The sequence below is a fragment of the Haemorhous mexicanus genome, chromosome 1 (genome assembly GCF_027477595.1).
Source record: "Haemorhous mexicanus isolate bHaeMex1 chromosome 1, bHaeMex1.pri, whole genome shotgun sequence".
Lineage (NCBI taxonomy): Eukaryota > Metazoa > Chordata > Aves > Passeriformes > Fringillidae > Haemorhous > Haemorhous mexicanus.
In genome coordinates this window covers 110985448-111006203 of record NC_082341.1, presented here as the reverse complement: position 1 = coordinate 111006203, position 20756 = coordinate 110985448, and the positions used below count along the sequence as shown (strand labels likewise).

General features: G+C 37.3%; 1 protein-coding gene across 4 annotated transcripts in view; it reads right to left on the bottom strand.

The window, feature by feature from the left end:
- MIB1 (MIB E3 ubiquitin protein ligase 1) overlaps nt 1–20756 on the bottom strand; it is a 77982-nt gene that overhangs the window by 50927 nt on the left and 6299 nt on the right. For 3 of the 4 annotated variants that reach the window (XM_059859127.1, XM_059859133.1, XM_059859140.1), the window contains exons 2-9: nt 16955–17126; nt 14151–14280; nt 12248–12352; nt 4971–5037; nt 3975–4179; nt 2355–2538; nt 1865–2009; nt 598–731 (exon numbers count right to left, since the gene is read on the bottom strand). In XM_059859127.1, the coding sequence (XP_059715110.1) occupies nt 598–731; nt 1865–2009; nt 2355–2538; nt 3975–4179; nt 4971–5037; nt 12248–12352; nt 14151–14280; nt 16955–17126 (1142 nt within the window). Of the gene's footprint in view, nt 1–597; nt 732–1864; nt 2010–2354; nt 2539–3974; nt 4180–4970; nt 5038–12247; nt 12353–14150; nt 14366–16954; nt 17127–20756 lie in introns of those variants that run through there. The other variant, XM_059859149.1, reaches the window with a different exon arrangement.

Genomic DNA, 20756 nt, shown 5'->3' with positions numbered 1-20756 from the left:
TATGTTAAAAACCAGTGCTCAGAACTGAAGAAGTTCAGACTCTTATCTGCAAGCATTACTACTGCTGTAGCGAGAAAGACTGTAACTTTAAAATATGTTCTATAAATGGAATCCTATAATTACTAAGCATTTTCTTTTAGACTTTTCAGTATTAGACAAGTTGGTAAAAGAAATCTGACAGAGAACAGATTAGATGTGAGTTTGAATAAAACAAAACAAACTCACAACAACAGCAAAAACATCCTGAAAAATCTACCCTCCTTCTTTCTATCCCCCTTGAAAAAAGAATTTGAAGACCCTTCAGTAATTGTGAACATTTGGTTCTCTGCACCAACCCTGGCAGCCAGAGGCTGAAAAGTATCTTAATTTATGGCAGACAAAAGACTACAAAATCTGTCCAGCAAGAAAGTATGTACAGCTCTGTGTTTACACAGCCCACACACATTTCACAGGACAACAAATGGGAGAAGAGATACTGGAACTAGCTGTATTACTAAGAAGACACACTACCTACTGGCAAGGAGTATTCAGAAGAGCTGCACTTCCTTTAGTACTAGAGGCCCCCCAAAAGAGATGCCCCCAAAACAGAACACTCACATCTACGTCTGGTCTCTTTAGCAAGTCCTCCACTTTAGCAACGTCTCCATTGGCAGCAGCTTTAACCAATTCTTCATTGAGATCTCCAGACTCTTGGGTTTCAAATAATTTTTTCAATAGCTGGGACAATCTCTCTGTAATTGTTAACCAAAGGGCAACTAAGATTACAATTCTAATTGCACAAGAACAGAAAAAAAACCCAGCTACATTTGTTTTGTTTCTAAGGCCATGTACATAGTAATACACAAACTACCATAAAATAGCAGCTGTAAAATGACTGGGTTTGAAATAAGAGCTGCACCCGAGTCCCTTTAGACAGTGGAGACTATTACATTAGACACTTCAAAACAAAGATGGTTGAACCATAAATAGCTTTTCTTCTGTAAAATACAAAAGAGTGGGACAAGGTAAAAACATGAACTTATGTATTGCTATTACAGACTTTCTAACATCAGGTATAGCCTGTCTTCTGAGATTTGAAACACTAAGTTGTATTACTCTTCTAGATAGTTTTGTGGCCACTGTACTCAGTTCTTTATTGAGAAAACTCATGGCATCTATGCCTCCTTAGGAAAAAATCTAGAAAACTATGTAGAAAGCTTTCTTGGCATTAAAGCAAATATGCGAAGAGGAAAGAGTAACTAGCTGTGACTAAAAAAAGGAAAAATTCTAGTTTCAATTGAAAAGTGCCAACAGAACACAAAACATGCTGGACAGTCTTTCTGCCTTGTTATTATATAAATGACAGCATGTTCAACAAAACTGAAGTGTGATTACACAGACACCAAAAAATCCCACTGTAATTAGTCACAGGATATCTGACTAAATTTTAAGACAGAAATTTTAAAGAAATAAATATCGTGAGTTATAATAAATAACCACCTGCAACAAATCCCTTGCCTATGCCTGCTATCTTAAACCACCTATTGAACAAGAAGGCTGCTTATTACTGCCAGTGACACTCTCTGCATGCCTCAGTCACCATTTCAAACTGATGTCCCTTCCAACCATTTTGAAGTCTTTAGAGTGGATCTCCAAAGACACAACTACACTGTGACCAAACAGAAGCACCTGATCAATATAACATCTCCATATTGACTGCAAGCTTTTTTCCTATCTTTCTCACATAAAACTTCAATTACCCAAACTCCAAGGCTATTATTAACCTTGCATACAAGCAATGTATTAATACCTAATAACAATTTTTTAATTAACACAATTACTTGCCATACATATGGCAATATTACTAGTTATTCTTCAAACTTACCACCAGATGCATTACTTATGGCCGATCCTGCTGATGCCACCTTCGAGACAGCTGCTGGATTATAGGTCCAAGATGTCCCACAAACCTCTACCTTTAAGTCACTGTCTGAATAGATCTGCTGAACCCGACCAACTTTACCTAAAGTCTGAATTAAGGAAAACATCAAATGCAAATAAAACATTCCGATTTCTGAACATTTTATTTTTGATATTATATAAATTTTATGAAGTCCACTGTTTAACAGCACAATCACTACTACTTTTATATAGGCTTCATGTGGTAAGCAGACTGCTGCACCTGACCAAGTATTATACTGAGTTTGACAGAAACTTAAAAGAAAATCCCTTTTAGACTGCTGCAGCCTCCAGGTACATTACCAATACTGTACAGGTACAATACAATAATACAGGTACATACCAATAATGCACAGGTAACTAGAAATACTGCACAAGCTTGACCATTCTGTGAATGCAAACACATGGCTACTCACTGGAAGCATTGCCTCGGCCCACTCTCCATGACCTCTCTGGAGAAGCTTGATTCGCTCCAGGTCGTAACATACTTGAACAAGGTCTCCCACTTGGAACTGAGAGGTTCCTCCTTCTGCACCTTGAGCAGCATCTCCACTTCGTACAACGTTGGCCTTGGTGAGAACAGCTGGATTAAATGTCCACCTAAACAATGAATCATTTTAAGAAGATATTAAACACACAAAGAGAAACATATGTTTAAAAATTATCTGTTGGGTAATTTTCTGCTTGTATGCCTACAAATTTTCTGCAACTGGATACTATAGATACTATATTTGCTGTTATCCATTTTTTGTCCATAAACTTGCTTCATTAATTCATTAATTGTGGCTCATTAATTAATTTCAAGGATAAGCTTCAGAGATATACATTTGTAAAGGCAATTAAGAAATATCCTGCCTAAGGGAAGCAAGCTGACAGCAATACAGAAGTCCTGAAATAGCTATACTGTTACTTTATCTTTACGGGGATAGGAAATAACTGAAAAGCAGCAGATCCAAGTAGTCTCATAGAGACTGAAATGTCAGGAAACAACATAAGAAGAACACAGAATTTTGGCCCTTCCCCCCCAGGTCAAAAGATGCAACATTAAGTTATAACAATACTTTTCAATTAACCCAGATATACCTCAATTTTCAATCAAACTATCCTATTAGTAGTTTAAATTTTACTGATTTAGAGGCACTACACTGTTTCATCAGGAAGGAGACCACAAGACAGAGAAGCTCCTGTCACTGACTCTGCTGACATGCCTGCCAGAAGAAAAGCCACATGCATCCCTTTAGTTGGGAAAACAGCTTTGTTCTGCATTACTTTGCAATATTAGCAAACAGTATCTTGAAGGATATCCCGAATGAACAGTACACTTAATTCTTTCTGGACAAACTGAACAGGTCAAACTCCATATACAACTGAAATGATATTCCACTCACCTGCTACTTTTTAAAGATAAGCCCAATACTTGAGAGCAAGAGAACACAAAACCATGTGGCCACATTAGATTCACTCCCCACTGTACAGCTGGGTTTGAGTCTTGTTAACATGGATGGAGCTAAGCAAAGTTCAAACCTAAACTGCTTGCAGGGAGTAGTTTTGGCTTCCCCAATACATCCTATTCTTGGTCTGTATTTACATAAACTAACATTCCTTTGAATAATAAAAGGCTAGATATGGATCATGCCAAGGTGTCTCTAGTTAAGACAAGATCCCCCCCGAAGTTTGTCACCTGTCCTCTTAAACTACTTTCCTGAAAACCCACAATGAATTGCTACTACCTTGCCTCTTGAAACCATGGGATAGACAGTTTTTAATTAAAAAGGAAGCTACTGCTTAAAACACTGCATTTTGCAAATAAGATAGTCTAGAATGTAATTTCTTATTTTGAACATAAATTTTCACAAGTGAGAGGCACAGTGAAATTCCTTTTCCCACTAAAGCATCCTCAAAGTGAAGTCCTCATTACTCAGCTAGAAGGAAATCTGAACAGGCACAAAAGGAGAAGAGAAAGCTTCTGGCACCAAGTAATCACAATCACTGAAGGCAAGGGAAGAAGAAGCAGTGATGAAGGCTATAGAACAAACCTGTTGCCACTTGGATATTGTACTACAATGTCATGGTCCTCATCGATGCCACAAACCGTTCCGGTTGTTGTTAAAGTTTCAAACATGCCATCAGTCCATCCTCCATGACCATGCTGCAAAGACTGCACAATTTCCAAGTCAAGGTCAATGTTTACAAGATCACCTATTTGCAGCCCACCAGGGTTTCTGTTACCATTTTGCTCACCTGAAAGGGAGTAAGAAAAAAAAAGTTTACATCAGCATACTAATTTTCCAAGCAATTTAAAGAACAGCAGTTAATTTCTGAGACTTGTAGAATTGTTAAGGTTGGAAAAAACCTTTGAGATTTTCAAGTCCAGCCACCAACCAAGCACCACCAATATGTTCACCACTGAACGCTGTTCCAAGTACCCTATCAACATGTTTTCCACACTTCCAGGGATGGTGACTCCACACCAATGTCTCTGCAACCATAGTGGCCAACAGCTAAAAAAAAGCTTTGGAACCTCTGGCAACAGAACTGTGTGTTTCTTGTTGAATTTTCAAGGTAAATAGCAGTGACACTGGCAAATGCTAAATACTTGTGACAAGTTCCACTATGGGGTCTAACTAGGATCTTACAAGCTATCATATGGTGTTAGACATCTGGACACATAAAAGCTCTGGTGTCAATAAAACAACAGTGCTTTTGTGCAAGGAGTTAGATTTATTACATCTCTTAGTATTTAAGCCAGTTCTGTAAGAATGAACAGCTATGTTTGGCTTTTTAGAAATACAGTGCACAAGATACACAACACAATTTATAACTTAACACTTAAAAGCTCCCTTGCCAGCCTCCCGGCACACTGATACCAAATACAATTTAGAAAAGCATGACAATTTATCATTAGTACATAGAAATGTTACTATTTACATTTCACTAGTAAGGACAGTACTTATGGATGACATTTAGAAAGGAAAGGGAAATCCAGAGTGAGTATAACTAATATAAATCAACGTGAATTTACTTCAGCTTACCTAACACAGGACAATGGTCTCTGTAGAAAGAGCCTCCTTTTGCATCTTGAACACATTTCAGGTCAGACTACGGAGAGAGATTGAGAAAACTTTAGTCCTCAGTGACCAAGTCTCCAGGGCAGTGAAACTAGAACTGAAATATTTAATTGAGAAAGACTGAAAATTATGCATACAAAAAACATGTCCCATGATGCACATAATGTCAAATACTTTCCAATCTTGACATTGTTAAGGCTGATATATTATCAAGACTTTGATAACCTTTATAAATACAAGAGGCTATAAAGGATGAGAAATTTTTAGTTCAAAGACAGGAATAAACACAAAGCACCTTTGCATTGTTCTATTTAGTTATTTTTCCTTTTAAAAAATAATTCTGTGAACACAAGCAAGGAAACATCATTTAATGCCTGCCAGTGCTGCCCACTCTTCCCAACACTTTTTGACAGATCCATGTTTAACTTGGAAGAAAACTTGCCATTCAGATTCTATAAAATGAAAACTTCTTAATTAAGAATATGCAGAAGGGTACTACTTCAAAAAAGCCTACAAAATACTACACTGAGCTAACCATGTTCTTTTTAAAGAGAAAAGTTTTAAAGCTCATCCTTCATAAAACTGTTTTATATTAGGAGAAAGAGAAGCTTCAAGTGTGGTAACCAACTCCTACTCATAAAGCCATGGGATTTTCTATAATTCTCCTTTCTTTATGTGTAATACTTAATTCCAAACAGCTATCATCTGCCATTGTTCCTTATGAAACAATTCTCGCTAAACAAAGGGCATTTTTGTGTGAAAATAAGTTGGGAAGGAGATCAGAAACTGCAAAATGTGTCAGAATATTCTGTGGCATGGGGGAGGAAGTAGGAGACAGGTGGTGGTAACGATACAATTAACCATAACTAAACATACTTGAACAATTCTTTTACCCCTACCCGAGATTTACTGACAGACTGTCCTCCTGCAAAGGGATTAAAACAAAAACTCTGAACTCTTCCAAATCATCAAGGCTCTGATGAGCACAATACCACCCTTGGCAACTGGTAAGCAGAAACAATACAAAATTCAATGTCCTGATCTATGAAGAATGTACCATCACTTTGGAAAAATGATGCAGACAGCCAGAGGAAACAATGAGATTTTAGCCACTCTTCAAATCCCCAGAGAAAGCAGAGAAAGCTTGCTCAGCACAGCAGCAGCAGGCCTGCGGCAGGATGCTGCCACCCGGTGGGCAGGTGCTGGGTTAAGCTCGGCCGCAGACAAAGGGGCTCCGCGGCCCATCCCAGATGGCAAACTCATTCATTCCCCGGACCGAGGGAGACTGAATCGCCCGGGAGCACTGCGTCTCTCCCACTGAATACAAGCCCTCCGTGTCAGGCAACAACCAGCTGTCTGTGAAGGAGACAAGGAGGGGTGCACATGCAAGAGCTGCTGTCACATTCTTCAGAACACTAAGAATAGAGCACAGGAGAGTCCAAAGGCTCTCCTCCCCGCCAGGCAAAATCAGGGTGAAAGACTGCTTGTGTTACAGCAAGTAAAAATGCACTGAGCAGACTGACGGCTAAAACCTAGCAGAAGAAACAAAACGTTCATTAAAAGGCTAATTACTATTTTGCAGCTGACATTACTAGAAGCCTGTTACAGTGCCCTAAATTTTATAGAAAAAAAAACCCAAAACTCAGAAACCTGCACTTGCATTTTACCCTGCCTGCACTGTGACCTGCACAGTTTATTCATGGAATATAATCATATGCTTGGTTGAAAGACTAAGTGGTAGATTGGTGTCCAACCTCAGCTTCACAACTGTCTTCCTTTCTCTTACATGATGTAGTCAATGTTATATTGCTAAAGAATAAAACAAGAGTCTGATCTAACTATAGCAGAAAAGCAAGGGAATGTGGCTTTTTTTTTCCTTCTTTCCCAGAAGCCTTCAACAAAATAATGGAGGACCCAAAACACACAGAAAGATAAGACACTGACAGATATTAAGGTAGTACAAAACAAACTTATATACTGTATATAAGCAGAGTGCCTTTGGCAATGTGGCAAACAGCACTACTAAGAAAAGTATTTTATCAACATGATAAAGGCATGCAAATGACTTAAAATATAACCAAGCCCAAACAAGATTCTGGAGTTTTAAGGCAGAAAACCTTAGTTAGTTGTATTTCAGTGCCACAAAAGCTGGGTAAGCAACTACAATTTTCCTTCTAGCACTTGGCTGTTACACTTCTCAGAGAAGGAAAATAAGCTTTCTCCTGCTCAAGTAACTTAAGTAAAAAATCAGGAATGATGGTAAGCTCCTGATCACGCTACTCTGAGGACTGCATGGCAAGAGGCCCCCCTAGTGCACATGGAGCAAAAACACACATGGATGGAGCCTGGATGCACCAAGCTTTGGACTACAGAGAACCCCACTGGGACTTCTAAAAGTTACGAGTCACCCTGAGACTTCAAAATCAATCAAAATAGCAGATTGTTTGGAGATATGTGCAAGTGTAAAATGGAAAGTACCAAAACAAGGGATGTTAGAATACAAGTTTTAGACTCACTGTGACATCACCAGAAAAAGAAGTAACAACTGTGAGGCTGGGTGTAATGTCAATACATGGTGGAGATGAACAAATCAGCTTTTCAACAATGACTTGATGGAGAAATCATTTGATAAACCCCAAGTAGGATTCTTTCAGGAAATAGAAAAACAAGCTAAAGATCCTGTAGAACTTGTACACAGTTAGAGACAGAAAGCCCAGTTAAGCAGGCAATCAATCAGAACTCAAGGAAAAGCATGCAAATCAGACATTGCATTGCACAACTTGCAAGTCAGTTGATGCACATGAGCAATGGGTAATAATGGTCTTTGTCTACAATGGAGAACTTCGGTCTTCAAACGCCCACATTTTAACTTCCTAAAAATCTGCATTCCAGCAGTATGTGATTCCATTACACAGAGATCACGACTTGCCCAGTCAAATAGAAAATATAGTAAATGTACTTTGACATACCATCCAATTATACCAATGGAAATAAAAAACAGCAGCAATTTCATCTTCATAAAACTTCAGAGAAGGAGAAAATGTAGAGCAAAGTCAGCAGTGCTGCCAGATGGTAAAAGCACCATTATCCCCGACCTTGAGGAGGAAAACAAAGCTGAAGGAGCAGCTGACTACAGAAATAACTTTTGAATTATTCCAATCAATATGGAATGCCATCCATCAATACCAGGAAGGAAGGATCTACAGACTTGGTAAGAAAACAAGCTGTGCTGTTGAGAAAGAGAGGAATGTTTGATCCAGATGCACTGATGCAGCATCTAACATCAGCAGCAAATATCAGGGGAGAAATTAATACTGATCTTACAGATACACCAGCAGGAATAGTGCCATAGCTGCAGTTGCTCAAGGTAGCACTGAATACACACAGTAAAGGTCACTTTAAGTCTTTAAACTCACAACAGCTTTTGACAACGAAATCAGCCCTTTGGAGGCAAATGTAAAAGTTCAGTGCATGCTGCTTTGTCACCAGATTAAGGGAACAAGACAATGGATAAATCCGTATGTTTTAGCTAAAGGTTTATAAGAAATGCTGTGTTTCAAATTTCATGAACTCAAATCCTTCTCAGTTTCAAGAAGCTGGGGAAAGTGAAGCAATAAATGGAGAAGGTAGAGGATGGTAAAGAAAGTGACTGAAATGACAAAAAGGTGTGAAGCACAGAAACAATAATAACAGTTTCCTAAAGAGGAAACCAGACCTCAGGCAAATACTGGGTGAATAGTTTGCAACCTTACTATTTATTATAGGCACTTATAAAAGCTTTGCATGTGTAACTTTTTTTTTTTTAAAGGAAGACACAGTCTTCCTTGTCAGTTAATACTATAAATAAAATTGGAAAATGATCAGTAAATACATTTCTCCTTAATGGAAATATTTTTCCTTGCAACACAGAAAGATGAAAAACTTGACTTGGTTGAGACTACAGGAGAAATGTGACTACATCAAAGAGAAGCAAAACAAAGTCTGCTGACAAATGCGAATAAATGCACAAGATAAATGACCAGAGAACTGGAGATTTGACTGACATTACAGATCTGACAGTTTTAACTACAGTGCAAGGTATATGTTTTATAATGCCTCACATAAAATGCCTAGAATACCAAGATATTTACCTTGCTTTTATTTAAAAAAAGGAAGTGGTAACAAGAAATTCTTAAAATCCTCTAAAGCATTTTCAAATAGTAACTTCATGGGTAATCCAAATAAAAGTTGATGAACAGACATTAATTATCAATCACCTAGAGGCAGGCAATCTCAACTTCCCTTGCGCACTCACTATTTGGAATTTGTGGAAAAAAATACACCAAGAGAGATGGCTTACATATCACTGTGACAATGCTGGATGATAACTACAGATAATTCTTTCAGAGGCTACGTAGATGAAAGCACAATCCTCCAAAATGAGAAACTAGGAGGGGCTAACTGCAGCAAAAAAAGGCAAGTGGTACAGAGAAAAGAAATTCTGAAAGAAACAGATTCCTAAATGATGAAATTGATGTTGGACACTCCTGTAGCTGGAACTATTTTCCACTGAAAACCAAGGGAAGTCACCAGCTTTACATCCTCAGCTCATGTGAGATGAAGAAATAAAATCCAGCCACAAGTCCCAGAAGCAAAATCACAATCTTCCCATTAACTTTTTAATTCCATGATGTCTCTTTCTTGCAAAAGGATGTGTTCACACATTTTTTAGAAATTAAAAACTGCCCAAAGCAGGTTATCTGGCTGACAGCTCAGTTTGGCTCAGGACTTTGAATACATATAGGCAAGATATGTGAGTAGCATAACGAACCATATAAGCCAACAGTAGTTCATTCTTACTGAGGATGTAGCAAACATTTTAAACATTTTATCTGACCTAACGGCATCATAAATACAGATTTCAATTTGGGAATTTGTGACCCACGGAAACAGAAACTCCCAGACTCAAATGTCAGACTTTACAAAAAAAAAAAAAAAAAAAAAACACACACAAAAAAAAAAAAAAACACACCCACAAAAAAAAAAACACCAGAGGCAAGATGCACTTCTCAGCCACTTCATATTTAAACACAGCAAACACAAATAAAACCTCCAAGTATCTGACCAGAAATAAATGCATGTTTTCAGTCAGCACCTGCTGCCCCACCAGCCAAACCTCATCTCTCCAAAGCTGGCAGGCCAGATAGATTAATTTTGGAGGACCAGATGCAGCCTATAAGCTATCAAACAAGAACACTGACTTACAATAATGAGCTGTGTTTCTTTAATCAGCTCCATTAGCATGAGTCAAGTGATACCCATTTGCAAGTCAGGGTCTCTTCCCAGCTGTATTTACATGGCTACACACTCTTGAGTACTGTTGATTCCACATTCTCTGGACGTTTTAAACCAATTTCCAAGTACCAAAACAAGTTTGCCCCAACTTTATGTGAACTTTCTGACAGTCTCAGCTTTACATAACAGCACATAAATAGTAGTAAACAATAATAATGAATTGTACACTTAACAAATTATTTATCAGTTATAAAATTAAGCATTACATTCAAATGACTCTCATAGATATTAAAGAATCCATTCTGTCTGAAGTGAAAATTGCATTTTTTGAAAACACCAAAGATAAAATTAGTGGATTACAATCAGGTAAGCACTACTTACACAGCCTCACATTATCCTTTCTGTACATCCACAAGTACGTATTTTTTTCTCTATTATCCTAAAAACAACATCTACATACATAGTCTCACACACAGTTTAACAGGCTTTTTTTTTTTTAATTAACCAAATAATTCTATTTCTACAAAACTTGTGTGAAGGGCCACTGTCACCCCTTCAAATTTACAGCTGCAGTACTTAATGGAGTTTTCTAGAAATAGTTAACATTTTCAAAGGTGGCAAAAGCTGGGAAACACAGTGTAGTTGATTTTAAAAAAATAACTTTTTTTTTATTAAGGGAATAACTATTTCAAAGCAGAATGTAACTTATCTCAAATGTACTTTTTTCATGAGACCAGAAGGAATCTTCAATGATTCCACAGCACTTTTATTATGTAGCCCAAAAATTTTAACACAGCAACTGAAGTCATAACAACTATAACAACAAAAAAATCAGTTGATCTGTATCTCATTCCATCTAGATTTTGTAACCATTACCTTTCCATGTATCACAAGAGAGAAGACACCAAACAGTGATTTAATGTCATACTACAAAATACAACATACATTCATTTTTGCCATCCATTTTTGTCTGGGGGACACCATGAAGCACGTAATTTAAAATTGACTCATATTTTACCCTTAATGCATCAGAAAAGCTGACCTACACTAAATTACTTTACTCTTTTTAAATGTAACACTAAAATATGCATTTACCGCAAAAGTGGTATTTATTTTCATTTTAAGTATAAAAATTAGCTGTAATTGAGGTTGTAAGGTCAAATAGTTTACATTTAAAAAAGTAACTGGTAATTGTTTAACATTTTATTACTGTTACACATCTGACAAGATGACACTTCAATGTTAAATTAACATGGTTTTCCCCTTCACAATCAAACAAAAATCATGCAGAGAAAATGCTAATTAAGATGTTTTAAGCAGCTGATAATCAAAGTAACCTTTCCTTGACCCACATTAGGATAAGAAAACCCAGCAACAGAAGGCACTTAGGCTAGAGTCTGACCCATTTTCTCTCTAAAGCTGAAAACATGGCTGGAGAAGCTTCAAAAGGAAACGGAAAAATTTAGCGCTAAAGCAAATTAAGGTTGTAATTTAATTCAACACCTTTCCATTTGCAAAAATAAAATTGCTCGCAAAAGCATTCGAAGTACTGACAGTAACTTAAAAACTGCAAATCTTGCAGTAATCACACCAAAGTTTGAAGTCAACTGAAGAGTTCAGGAGTTGAAAAACAGGCTTTTTAAAAAAGTTTTTAACTATGCTTGCCATTCTTTTCTGAATTTTAATCTAAACACAACAGTAGCACAGAAAGTCAAATGTGTGTGATGCAAATATTTACTGTGGCAGAAAGCAGCTCTTAACTTGTAGTTATCCACATTTAATAAATTCCCAGAACAGACTTCCTTACTAATACATATGCATGACCCTTACAGCTGGATTCACAATGACCTGACTACCAGCATGCAAACTGACAAAGCATATTACAAAAGCAGGACCATAAAGCACAAGTTATTCTTACTGCCCTTCCCCCACCATGCATTTTACCCTTTGTGTTCCTTTATACTTACCATGCCTTCAAATCCAACTCTGTAAAGGTTTTTAGCACCATTGTCCCAAAGAACATATGCTGCGCTATGTGGACTCGACGCGCTCCAATCTTGGATTTCAGTCACCTATTCAGTTGTGAAAATAAGAAAATGGTTTCTAGAGCAAAGACTCAGAAGCACAATTTGAACTTGAAAATTTACTCATCTCTTCAAAATAATTACTGATATTGTAGTTTTACCAAATCTGATAAAATTTGTTCTGAAGCTGTTTTCTGCTTGATGCAAGTGTTCCCTGGGTGTGTTAAGATAGCAGTGTGAATGTATATTTTGTAGGCCTATTTTTCTTTTGTATATTTGGAGGTTATCTAACTACACAAGCAGAGAACAAAATCTGAACTGCCCTGATATGTTCTTACCAGAAGCAGCATTTAAGAGAAACAGGATGAGAACTATTCTAATTGCTTCAATATGTCTGGTTTAACTTGCATTAGCCTGGTGGCTGTGCACTATGTTAAGAGACAGAGTTTTATTTCCAGTGCCAGTATGTTTAACAACAGTACAAAAGGAGAGTGAAAATGTCTTTCCCTGACATTTCTGAAACCAGGAGGCCATGCACCAAATTCTGAAAACACTTATTTAAAAAACGGAAAAAAAAAATCAGTTTAAAGATTTTGCTTTCACTCTTACTTATATTTATTTAAACAATGTTTCTGCTAGCTACGACCTACCCTTCCACATTTAAAAACGTTTATAGGCATTTATATATATTTTCATACGTACAGGTAAACAATCTAATACAAATTTAGTACACAAAGCAGACTGTGCAGGGTAAGACTCTTACTTTGCAAAGTTTCAGAGATTTCAATGTATTTTGACATGGGAAGGCGTAAATAATTTACATGAAAAAAGCTGCACTTAAATATCTCTTGTTTTAAGAGATTTAGACTTACTATTTCCTATCAGTAAAATTCAACATTAAATCCCCAAAAGTCCTAAGGCTTCAATAAATGCCTAGGATATAAAATAAGCTAAACAAAAATATAAAATAGGCTAAATATCATAGTCAGGAACTTTTCACTTTCCTTTAAATGCTGTTGAAGTGTATTAAAAATAAATTCAATAAAAACCACCAGGTCGCCAAGATACAAGGGCATCCAATTCTCAAATTTGGTGATAAAAGTCATAGTGTATTTTACACTGCCTGTTGTAAGTTCATACTTATAACAAACCTTCATCAGTTCTCAAGGTAAATGGAAGTTGTAAAAGTAAAATATACAAATGTTATGATTAGTAACTTATCATTCCATACAATTTTCAATAAATACAAATATTTTTACTATAGCACTGCATAAAAAGCACTCCTAAACTGTCCTAAGCCAGTAACATAATAGCCACACCCAAAACTTGCTAAGCTTTTTAATTTTAAAGTGGAGAAATCCCCATAATCATTATGTGAAAAACAAAACCCTAGGGTGCCAGCACTGAAAACCAAGAGCAAGAGATACACAAACATGCTTGCCCACCAGCAGTAAGATTACAGAATGCAGTGATGACTAGAAAGGGCTACTCTTGATAGCTCTGTTTTTATACCAGCTCTCTAGTAATGCTGATTTATGCTCAAGATCTTAATATTGCTACAAATCAATCTTAAACAGACAACAATGACAAAAAATTAAGAATTAAAAAAAATTCTGTGCTGATATTGTAAAAACTGCAAATTAAAATGTAAAAGAACTGGCTATGGTGTACACACCCTCCTCTTTCAAAATGCTTAAGTATTACAAAACAAGATTAAAAAGTGCCCAGACAAGTAAAATACAAGCTTTCATGATTATATTTTTGCTCTACAATTAAAAAGACCACTGAGGCCATTACATGAGCAAAAAGAGGTGCAGCTTCTTATTTAAACCAGTTTTATTTTTACCTTTCCTCTACGCCCATTGCCACCATCTTGATCTTCCCATTGCCAGTCAACTCCTCGCACCACCCTGGCACCTGCAAAGATTCCTCTTGCTGTAATTTTCTTTGATTTACGTCGAGACTCCAACAATACCCTGAAGTTATTAAAAGAAGAACCCACAAATGTCAACATAATAAACGAAGTCCAAAACAAATCTTTGGGGATGGGAAGGAGAGCATCTGAAAACAAAAATAACCCAGAAGTGCAGATTTCAGTGCATGAATCACAAAAACCCATAAACTTCCAAAATCTGACTTATTGAATGTTTATAATCAGTTTTTTTAATTCTAACAATTTTTCTCCAGACTTCCTACTACCAGCATTCATCTTGTAAATGCTTGCATATAGATCTGTACTTATAGTATTAAAATTATTAAAGGACAAGCAGAGCCATATAAACCCATTTTTGTTTCTCTTAGATGCACTCTAAGCCAATACTTCTGTCCCACAACTGCTCGGTCACTTTTATTCAGATTTATGTTATTAAGAGCATCTTTTTTCCCTCATCTCTCAGTTTTTCTACATTTTTTTAATAGCGTCTCTTAGCAAATTTAAGTCAATATAGTAGCATCCATTTTTTGAGTCATATTATGTGGTTTTTTAAAGCAAGCTTCTTCTTTTCCTTCTGACTTCAACAGGACTGAAGTAGATAAGCCTAAATAGAAAGGTTCACGATTATTTAACTAGAAATAATAGAAATAATAATCTCAAAAGCTACCAATTTTCATGTAACAAGGCTTCTTACTTCATGCCAGGGACATGTTGCCCGACAAAAGAATTTTTCAGCTGACATTTGGAATGTTTCCTGACCACTTCAGGAAATTTCTCAGCATCCTGCTAACTTTTAACATCCAGCAGATGGCACACAAGGAAAAAGTTCAACTGTTACAACCAATGCAAAGACCACATGAAAATATTGGCCTTTTTTTTCCCTAAGAAAAATAAAAGTTATCAAAAACACAAAGTAAACTTGTTTAGAGAAGCTTCTCAAGAAGTTCTGAACCCTAAAAAACTGAGACAAAAACCTACATACTTTACTTTATTATGCCACCCATACAATATCCCAGACCTGAAAATAAAATAGTAAGAGCTTATGCTTCCCTTCATCAAAACGTTCTTACATGTCTCTTGCCATTTTTCCAGTGAGACATCCCTCAAATTCAACAGCACTCTTCTGCCCTTTTCTCCTCCCTAAAATAGTTAACTTCCATCATTTTTTCTCAGCTAAGCTTGATCCAATAGCAACATCTCCTTGGCAGAAGACGCTGCTTTCTAGATAAGAGCTCAGTGAGAGTAAACTAAGAAAGGAAGAAAGTGACAAGATGCAAAAAAAATCCAGCAATATTTTACACAGTGTACAATCTATCTTCAAAACTATAACTAAAACTTGTACTGTATTCACCATAACCAACCTCTTAAAACTACAAAGGAAACCTCAGCTTAAGAAAAAGTCTGGCAAGCATTCTCAAAAGCAACAAGACTTCAAAAAATAACAAACTTATGTATTTTGTCACCTATTCCCCTTTAACTACATTAAGACAGCATCTCAAAGTCCAACTTTTAAGTCTTGTTCTGCACTCAACATTGCAATTGAGAGTAAGTTTATGACACCCGTTTGGTACCTAAAACTAATGGTGTGAGTCTCCAAAAGCAAACAAACAAAAAAGCAACCAACAAAAAGTTCTTATGTTTTGATTAAGCCACTGACTTGGGTATCTGAGCCACAGTGAAAACCTTTAAGCAAGCACTTGAGAATGTAAACACAGACCCTGTAAGACATAATTTGAGACCTCAGGCTATGTGCTCCAGCCACTTCCCTTAACTGTAAAATAACTGATTAAAGCACACCACTAATTTGCAGCATACTTGTAAATCTAACTTCTCCAAGAAGAAGATATAAATGTGGTCTTACACATCACATGTCACATTCAAATGAGTACTAGATCTAAAAAAAAAAAAAAGATTTTAATGATTTAATGAAAGACCATTCAGGAAATATCACAGAAGTGACATCACAGTGTGTAGCCTTTACACGGTGTTTTTCTGTAGCTCTCCAAGTATTTAGCAGCAGGCAAAATTCACTGTTCTCACTTAATAGTAGATAATGGTAGATAAATCATGACAAAGATGGGCTTTGGACTGAGACAAGTTATTTAAAGTCAAGAACACCTATACAAGGACACACTAAATGCAATTTTGTTCCGAGTTCTCCACTGAGAGATGACAATAGATGCTTAAGAACATGAAAACCGAGGCAAGAGTAGAACAACCCTTCATAGCATCTTTTCTCTGCTTCCTGTAGTGAGAAGTTTAAGTAACTGGAGTCCAAAGTTTTATTCCCAGATCATTCTGTTTTCCATAACCTTCAAGGAGGGTATTTTCCCCTCAGTCTGTCCGCACCATTACTGAACCTAAATAAACCTTCACATTCAGAATTCATTGACAAATCTTTTTGTGATTACACACAGTATAATGGTAATTGCCTTTGTTTTAAAGCTGCTATATGAGAACACAAAAGCTAGGAAAGCCTCACTGAGATTAAGCAAAACTGAATAATCATATTCTTTTTTCTGTACTCTGTTCTTCCTAAAATTTCCATGTTTTCCAAGATCAAAGACTTATCCTAGCAATCTGTCTCCCAGAAACAGAATCGAACCTCAAGCCACTCTCTTACCTAATCCAAATTTCAGTAAGCAAATGTTCAGTTTCAAAGTTAACCACAAATACCTGTTTCTACTTGATTTCACAAGGAAAAAGTTAAGTTTTACCTTTCACTTCCCGGTGTGGTAATTCTGTAAAAACGATGCCTCAAGTGATGCTTGTCCCCATGATAGCAAACTGTGCACAAGTCATAATTTGTGCATTCAGCACATTTCCATCGGATGCCAATGATAGGCTGCTGTCGACAAGTATCACACATAGTCCCATCATGTTTGATACCTGTGGCAGGAAAACAAAAGAAAAAAAACTAAAAACTTTGCTCCATCACTACACAGACTTCTGTTGCACATCATTATAACTTGAAACCATATACTAGAAATTTAACAATAAAGAAAGGCTGCTGCTTGTACCCTATCAGCCCGTATCACTGAGGGGAAAAGATAGTGGACTTTGCCTCGTATCTCCGGTTGGCAGTCTGTTCCTGAAATATTATATCTTCTCTCAGCTTAAAAAGCGGAGAAAGCTATGTCTGCTTCCTTCCATCTATACAAAGGAGAAAAAGAGAATGAGAAATCTTTTAACTACAAGTTAAAGGGTCAGAAATGGGTTTATCAAAATACACAGGGCAATCTAGAATTTTATCTCTGGAGTACAGCTATCAACACACGTCATATCACAAAGGCTACTGTGTGTGGCAGCCTAAAAATTATTGCTTTGACTTACACACTTTGTACACTGGAAAGTTTAAGCACTTGTCTCTATTCTTTTTTATACAGGAAAAAAATTGAACTTGCTTGGATAGATGCCATTAGCTTCATGAAAATCTGTTACCATTTTTGAAGCATTTTACTGTTATTCTGGTTTTGTTTCTTAAAAGAATGTGCCAGAGACAGACCAGATATAACCCACCAGCATGAGCTCTGCCAAGCCTTCCACAAAAACTGATCCCAAGACTTTAGCCTTTACAGCTCTGCCAAGCTACAGCAGCGTGAAAATGGTCCGTCACAGAGTTTCCATCCACCCATTCTAAATACAGTGAACAGCCACAAGTTTATTAAAAAAATAAAAATTCTGCCGTTTGGAAAAAATTGAGCAATAGAAGAGAGAAGCACCAGCATTCAATCTGTAGCACTAGACAGAAATGAGCACTAAGAAGCTAGAGTAACACAGAATTTTCCCAATCACTTCCCCTTAAAAAAATCCCAGATCAACTTGAAATTAAGTGAGGAAAAAGAATGGATTTTTGTCCCCTCCAGAAGAGATGCTTTCAGAAATGAATGCCAAATTCACTATAAAGCTATTAGTCACTTACACCCAACAGCTGAGCCATCTGTAGCAAAGAAAAATCAACAGTTGGAAAGGCAAAGCTGAAGGAAATGCCTTCTTGTTTGATCATTTCACAGAAACATTAAATAGCTGAGGTTGGAAGTAACATTTGGAAATTGTCTCTTCCAACAACCACTGCTCAAAGCAAGGCAAACTAGAGCTGGCTGCCCGGGACCATATCCAGTCAAGGTTTTGAGCACCACCAAGAACAGACTCCACAACACAGCATATGCAATGATCCCTAGAAAAAACCTGTTTCTTCTGTTTCAGTGGAAATTCCTGTATTTCAATTTGTGCCCATTTCTCCCGCCTTTTCAAGTGACACCACTGCAAAGAGCCTGGCTCCATCCTCTTTAGAACATTCATCAGGTATTTATATACACTCTTAAGATCTCCCTGAGCCTTCTCTTCTCCGGACTAATCATCACCAGATCCCTCATTCTCGCCCTGTACCAGACACCCTTAAGACTCTTTGAAACACATTTGCAGCCCTTCACTTCAATGTCTCTCTTGCTCTAGGGATTGTACTGAAGCATTTCACTATTCTTTTGGTTTCAAAGCTGAAGTCTTCCAGAGTGGATGCACTAAAAGCACTGAGATACCTTGTTCGTGTTTTTATCACCTTGTTTAAAAAGACTAACTAGTTACAGTGCTTGGGGTTGAGAGGTAGATTTGTTTTGCTGTTATTTCTAACTGATTGTTACATTTGTATTTCACAAAGAAACAGAAGTTACACATCTCTTGATTATATTCTTTTTTAATGCCTGCTGAACTTTTGGGAAGGCATTTGGCCAAGAAATACATTTATTCTGGATGTGAAAGGATTAAGGAATTGGGTGCTGTAGGATTCTTCCACATGACCAAACAGCAGGGAAAATGGCAAAAGACAGGTATAATCAGGAATCATGTGATACAGAATAGGTCATCTAACTGTAAACTTAAATAAAAACTAAACACTTCTTGACAGTGAGGCAAAAATAGCTATGCAAAACTCAGCAAAACTTCTTTAGGAAAGATCAAGAAAAAAACTGTACAAAGATATTTGACTCAAGTAATTTTACTGACCACAGTGTCTGGGACTTAAAATAAGAACAGTGCATGTCTGTACTTGAAGTGTCTGATCTAAAGGGACGTTTCTGTATCTCAAAGATCCTTTAACACCATAGATAGATATTGCCTTTCTTCATCCATTCCCTGACACATGATTCCAGCAGCAACACTCACTTTGGTGCATTCCTCACCTGACCATGCTGCTCCATTCTTTCCATTATGCGAGCAAAAGGTTTTTGCAGAGCTGGGATGCAAACTGCATCAAGAAACATACCAGGCTGGAAAACAGCCAGGAGGAAAAATATTCAGCTGAACTGGTTTCCCAATCCCATTCTTTGAGGCGCTGCACAACACTACTGCCATGAGAAACAAAGAACTGCAGGGCAGGAGAAGGCAAGTAATCCTGTTACAGAATGTCTAACCACTGCACCAGAGATCTGGAGGAAGAAGCAGATTTATATGCTTCTGGTGACAGTGGACTAAGAGACCTTGAACTTCATCTGCTAAAAAAAAGGGTAAAACAAGGAACTACTACTGATCCTACTGATCACATAATGTGATACTAAACTCTTATTCATGGTCATTATACAAACAAAATTATTTAGATCAATAATATGTGTTAAAGAAGATTTAAAGAATTTAAGTTCAGCTAGGTATTACAGGTACACAAGGGTAGTAGGCTGATTTTGCCTGGCTGTCAGGAGTCCACGCAACCAGTCTTTCACTCTACCTCCTCAGCAGGACAAAGAGTGAAAACAAAATGAAACAGCTTAGATGAAGCTAAAAGTGAAATTATCATCACAGGCAAAAGAGAGATTTGACTTGGGGAAAATTTATAGCTAACTTAAAAAAAAAAAGAGGATGGTGAGGAAAATAAAAACTAAAACACCTTCTCCCTATACTTCACTGTCTTTGCAGAGACAACTGCATTCCTTCATTCCAAACTCCTCTATCTCCCGGCTTCTTCCCAGGGTAGATTAAACTCACATTATCATTTTGGTTGTAAAAAGCCCTGAAGACCATCAAGTCCAGCCATTAATACCACCAAGATCACCACTAAACCACATCCCTAAGCACCATGCCTACACATCTTCTACATACTTGCAGGGATGGTTATTCAACCACTCCTCTGGGCAGCCTGTTCCAGTGCTTCACAACCCTTTTGGAACAGATGGGGAACACAGGGTCAGTCCATAATAACTTTTCTCTTGCTCCATCATGGGTCCTCTCCACAAGCTTTATTCCTTCAGGAAAGCACTCTTTGAGCATGTGCTGCAGTGAGGGACCCTACTCCACTGTGGCCCTCCATGGGTGGCACGAGGACAACCTGCATCACTGAGGTGTCCATCTGCTGGTTAACCATCCACACACCAAAACTCAGCACTGAGGATCTGATGGTGGCACTACAGATACTCAGGGGGCAGGAAGGAGACATTATGTCCAGAGTTTCAGACCAGCCTGGTTCTACCCCAGTGGACTGAAGGCTCATCAGCACTGGGATAACGTATTTCAAAAAGCAAAAGCAGTTCATGC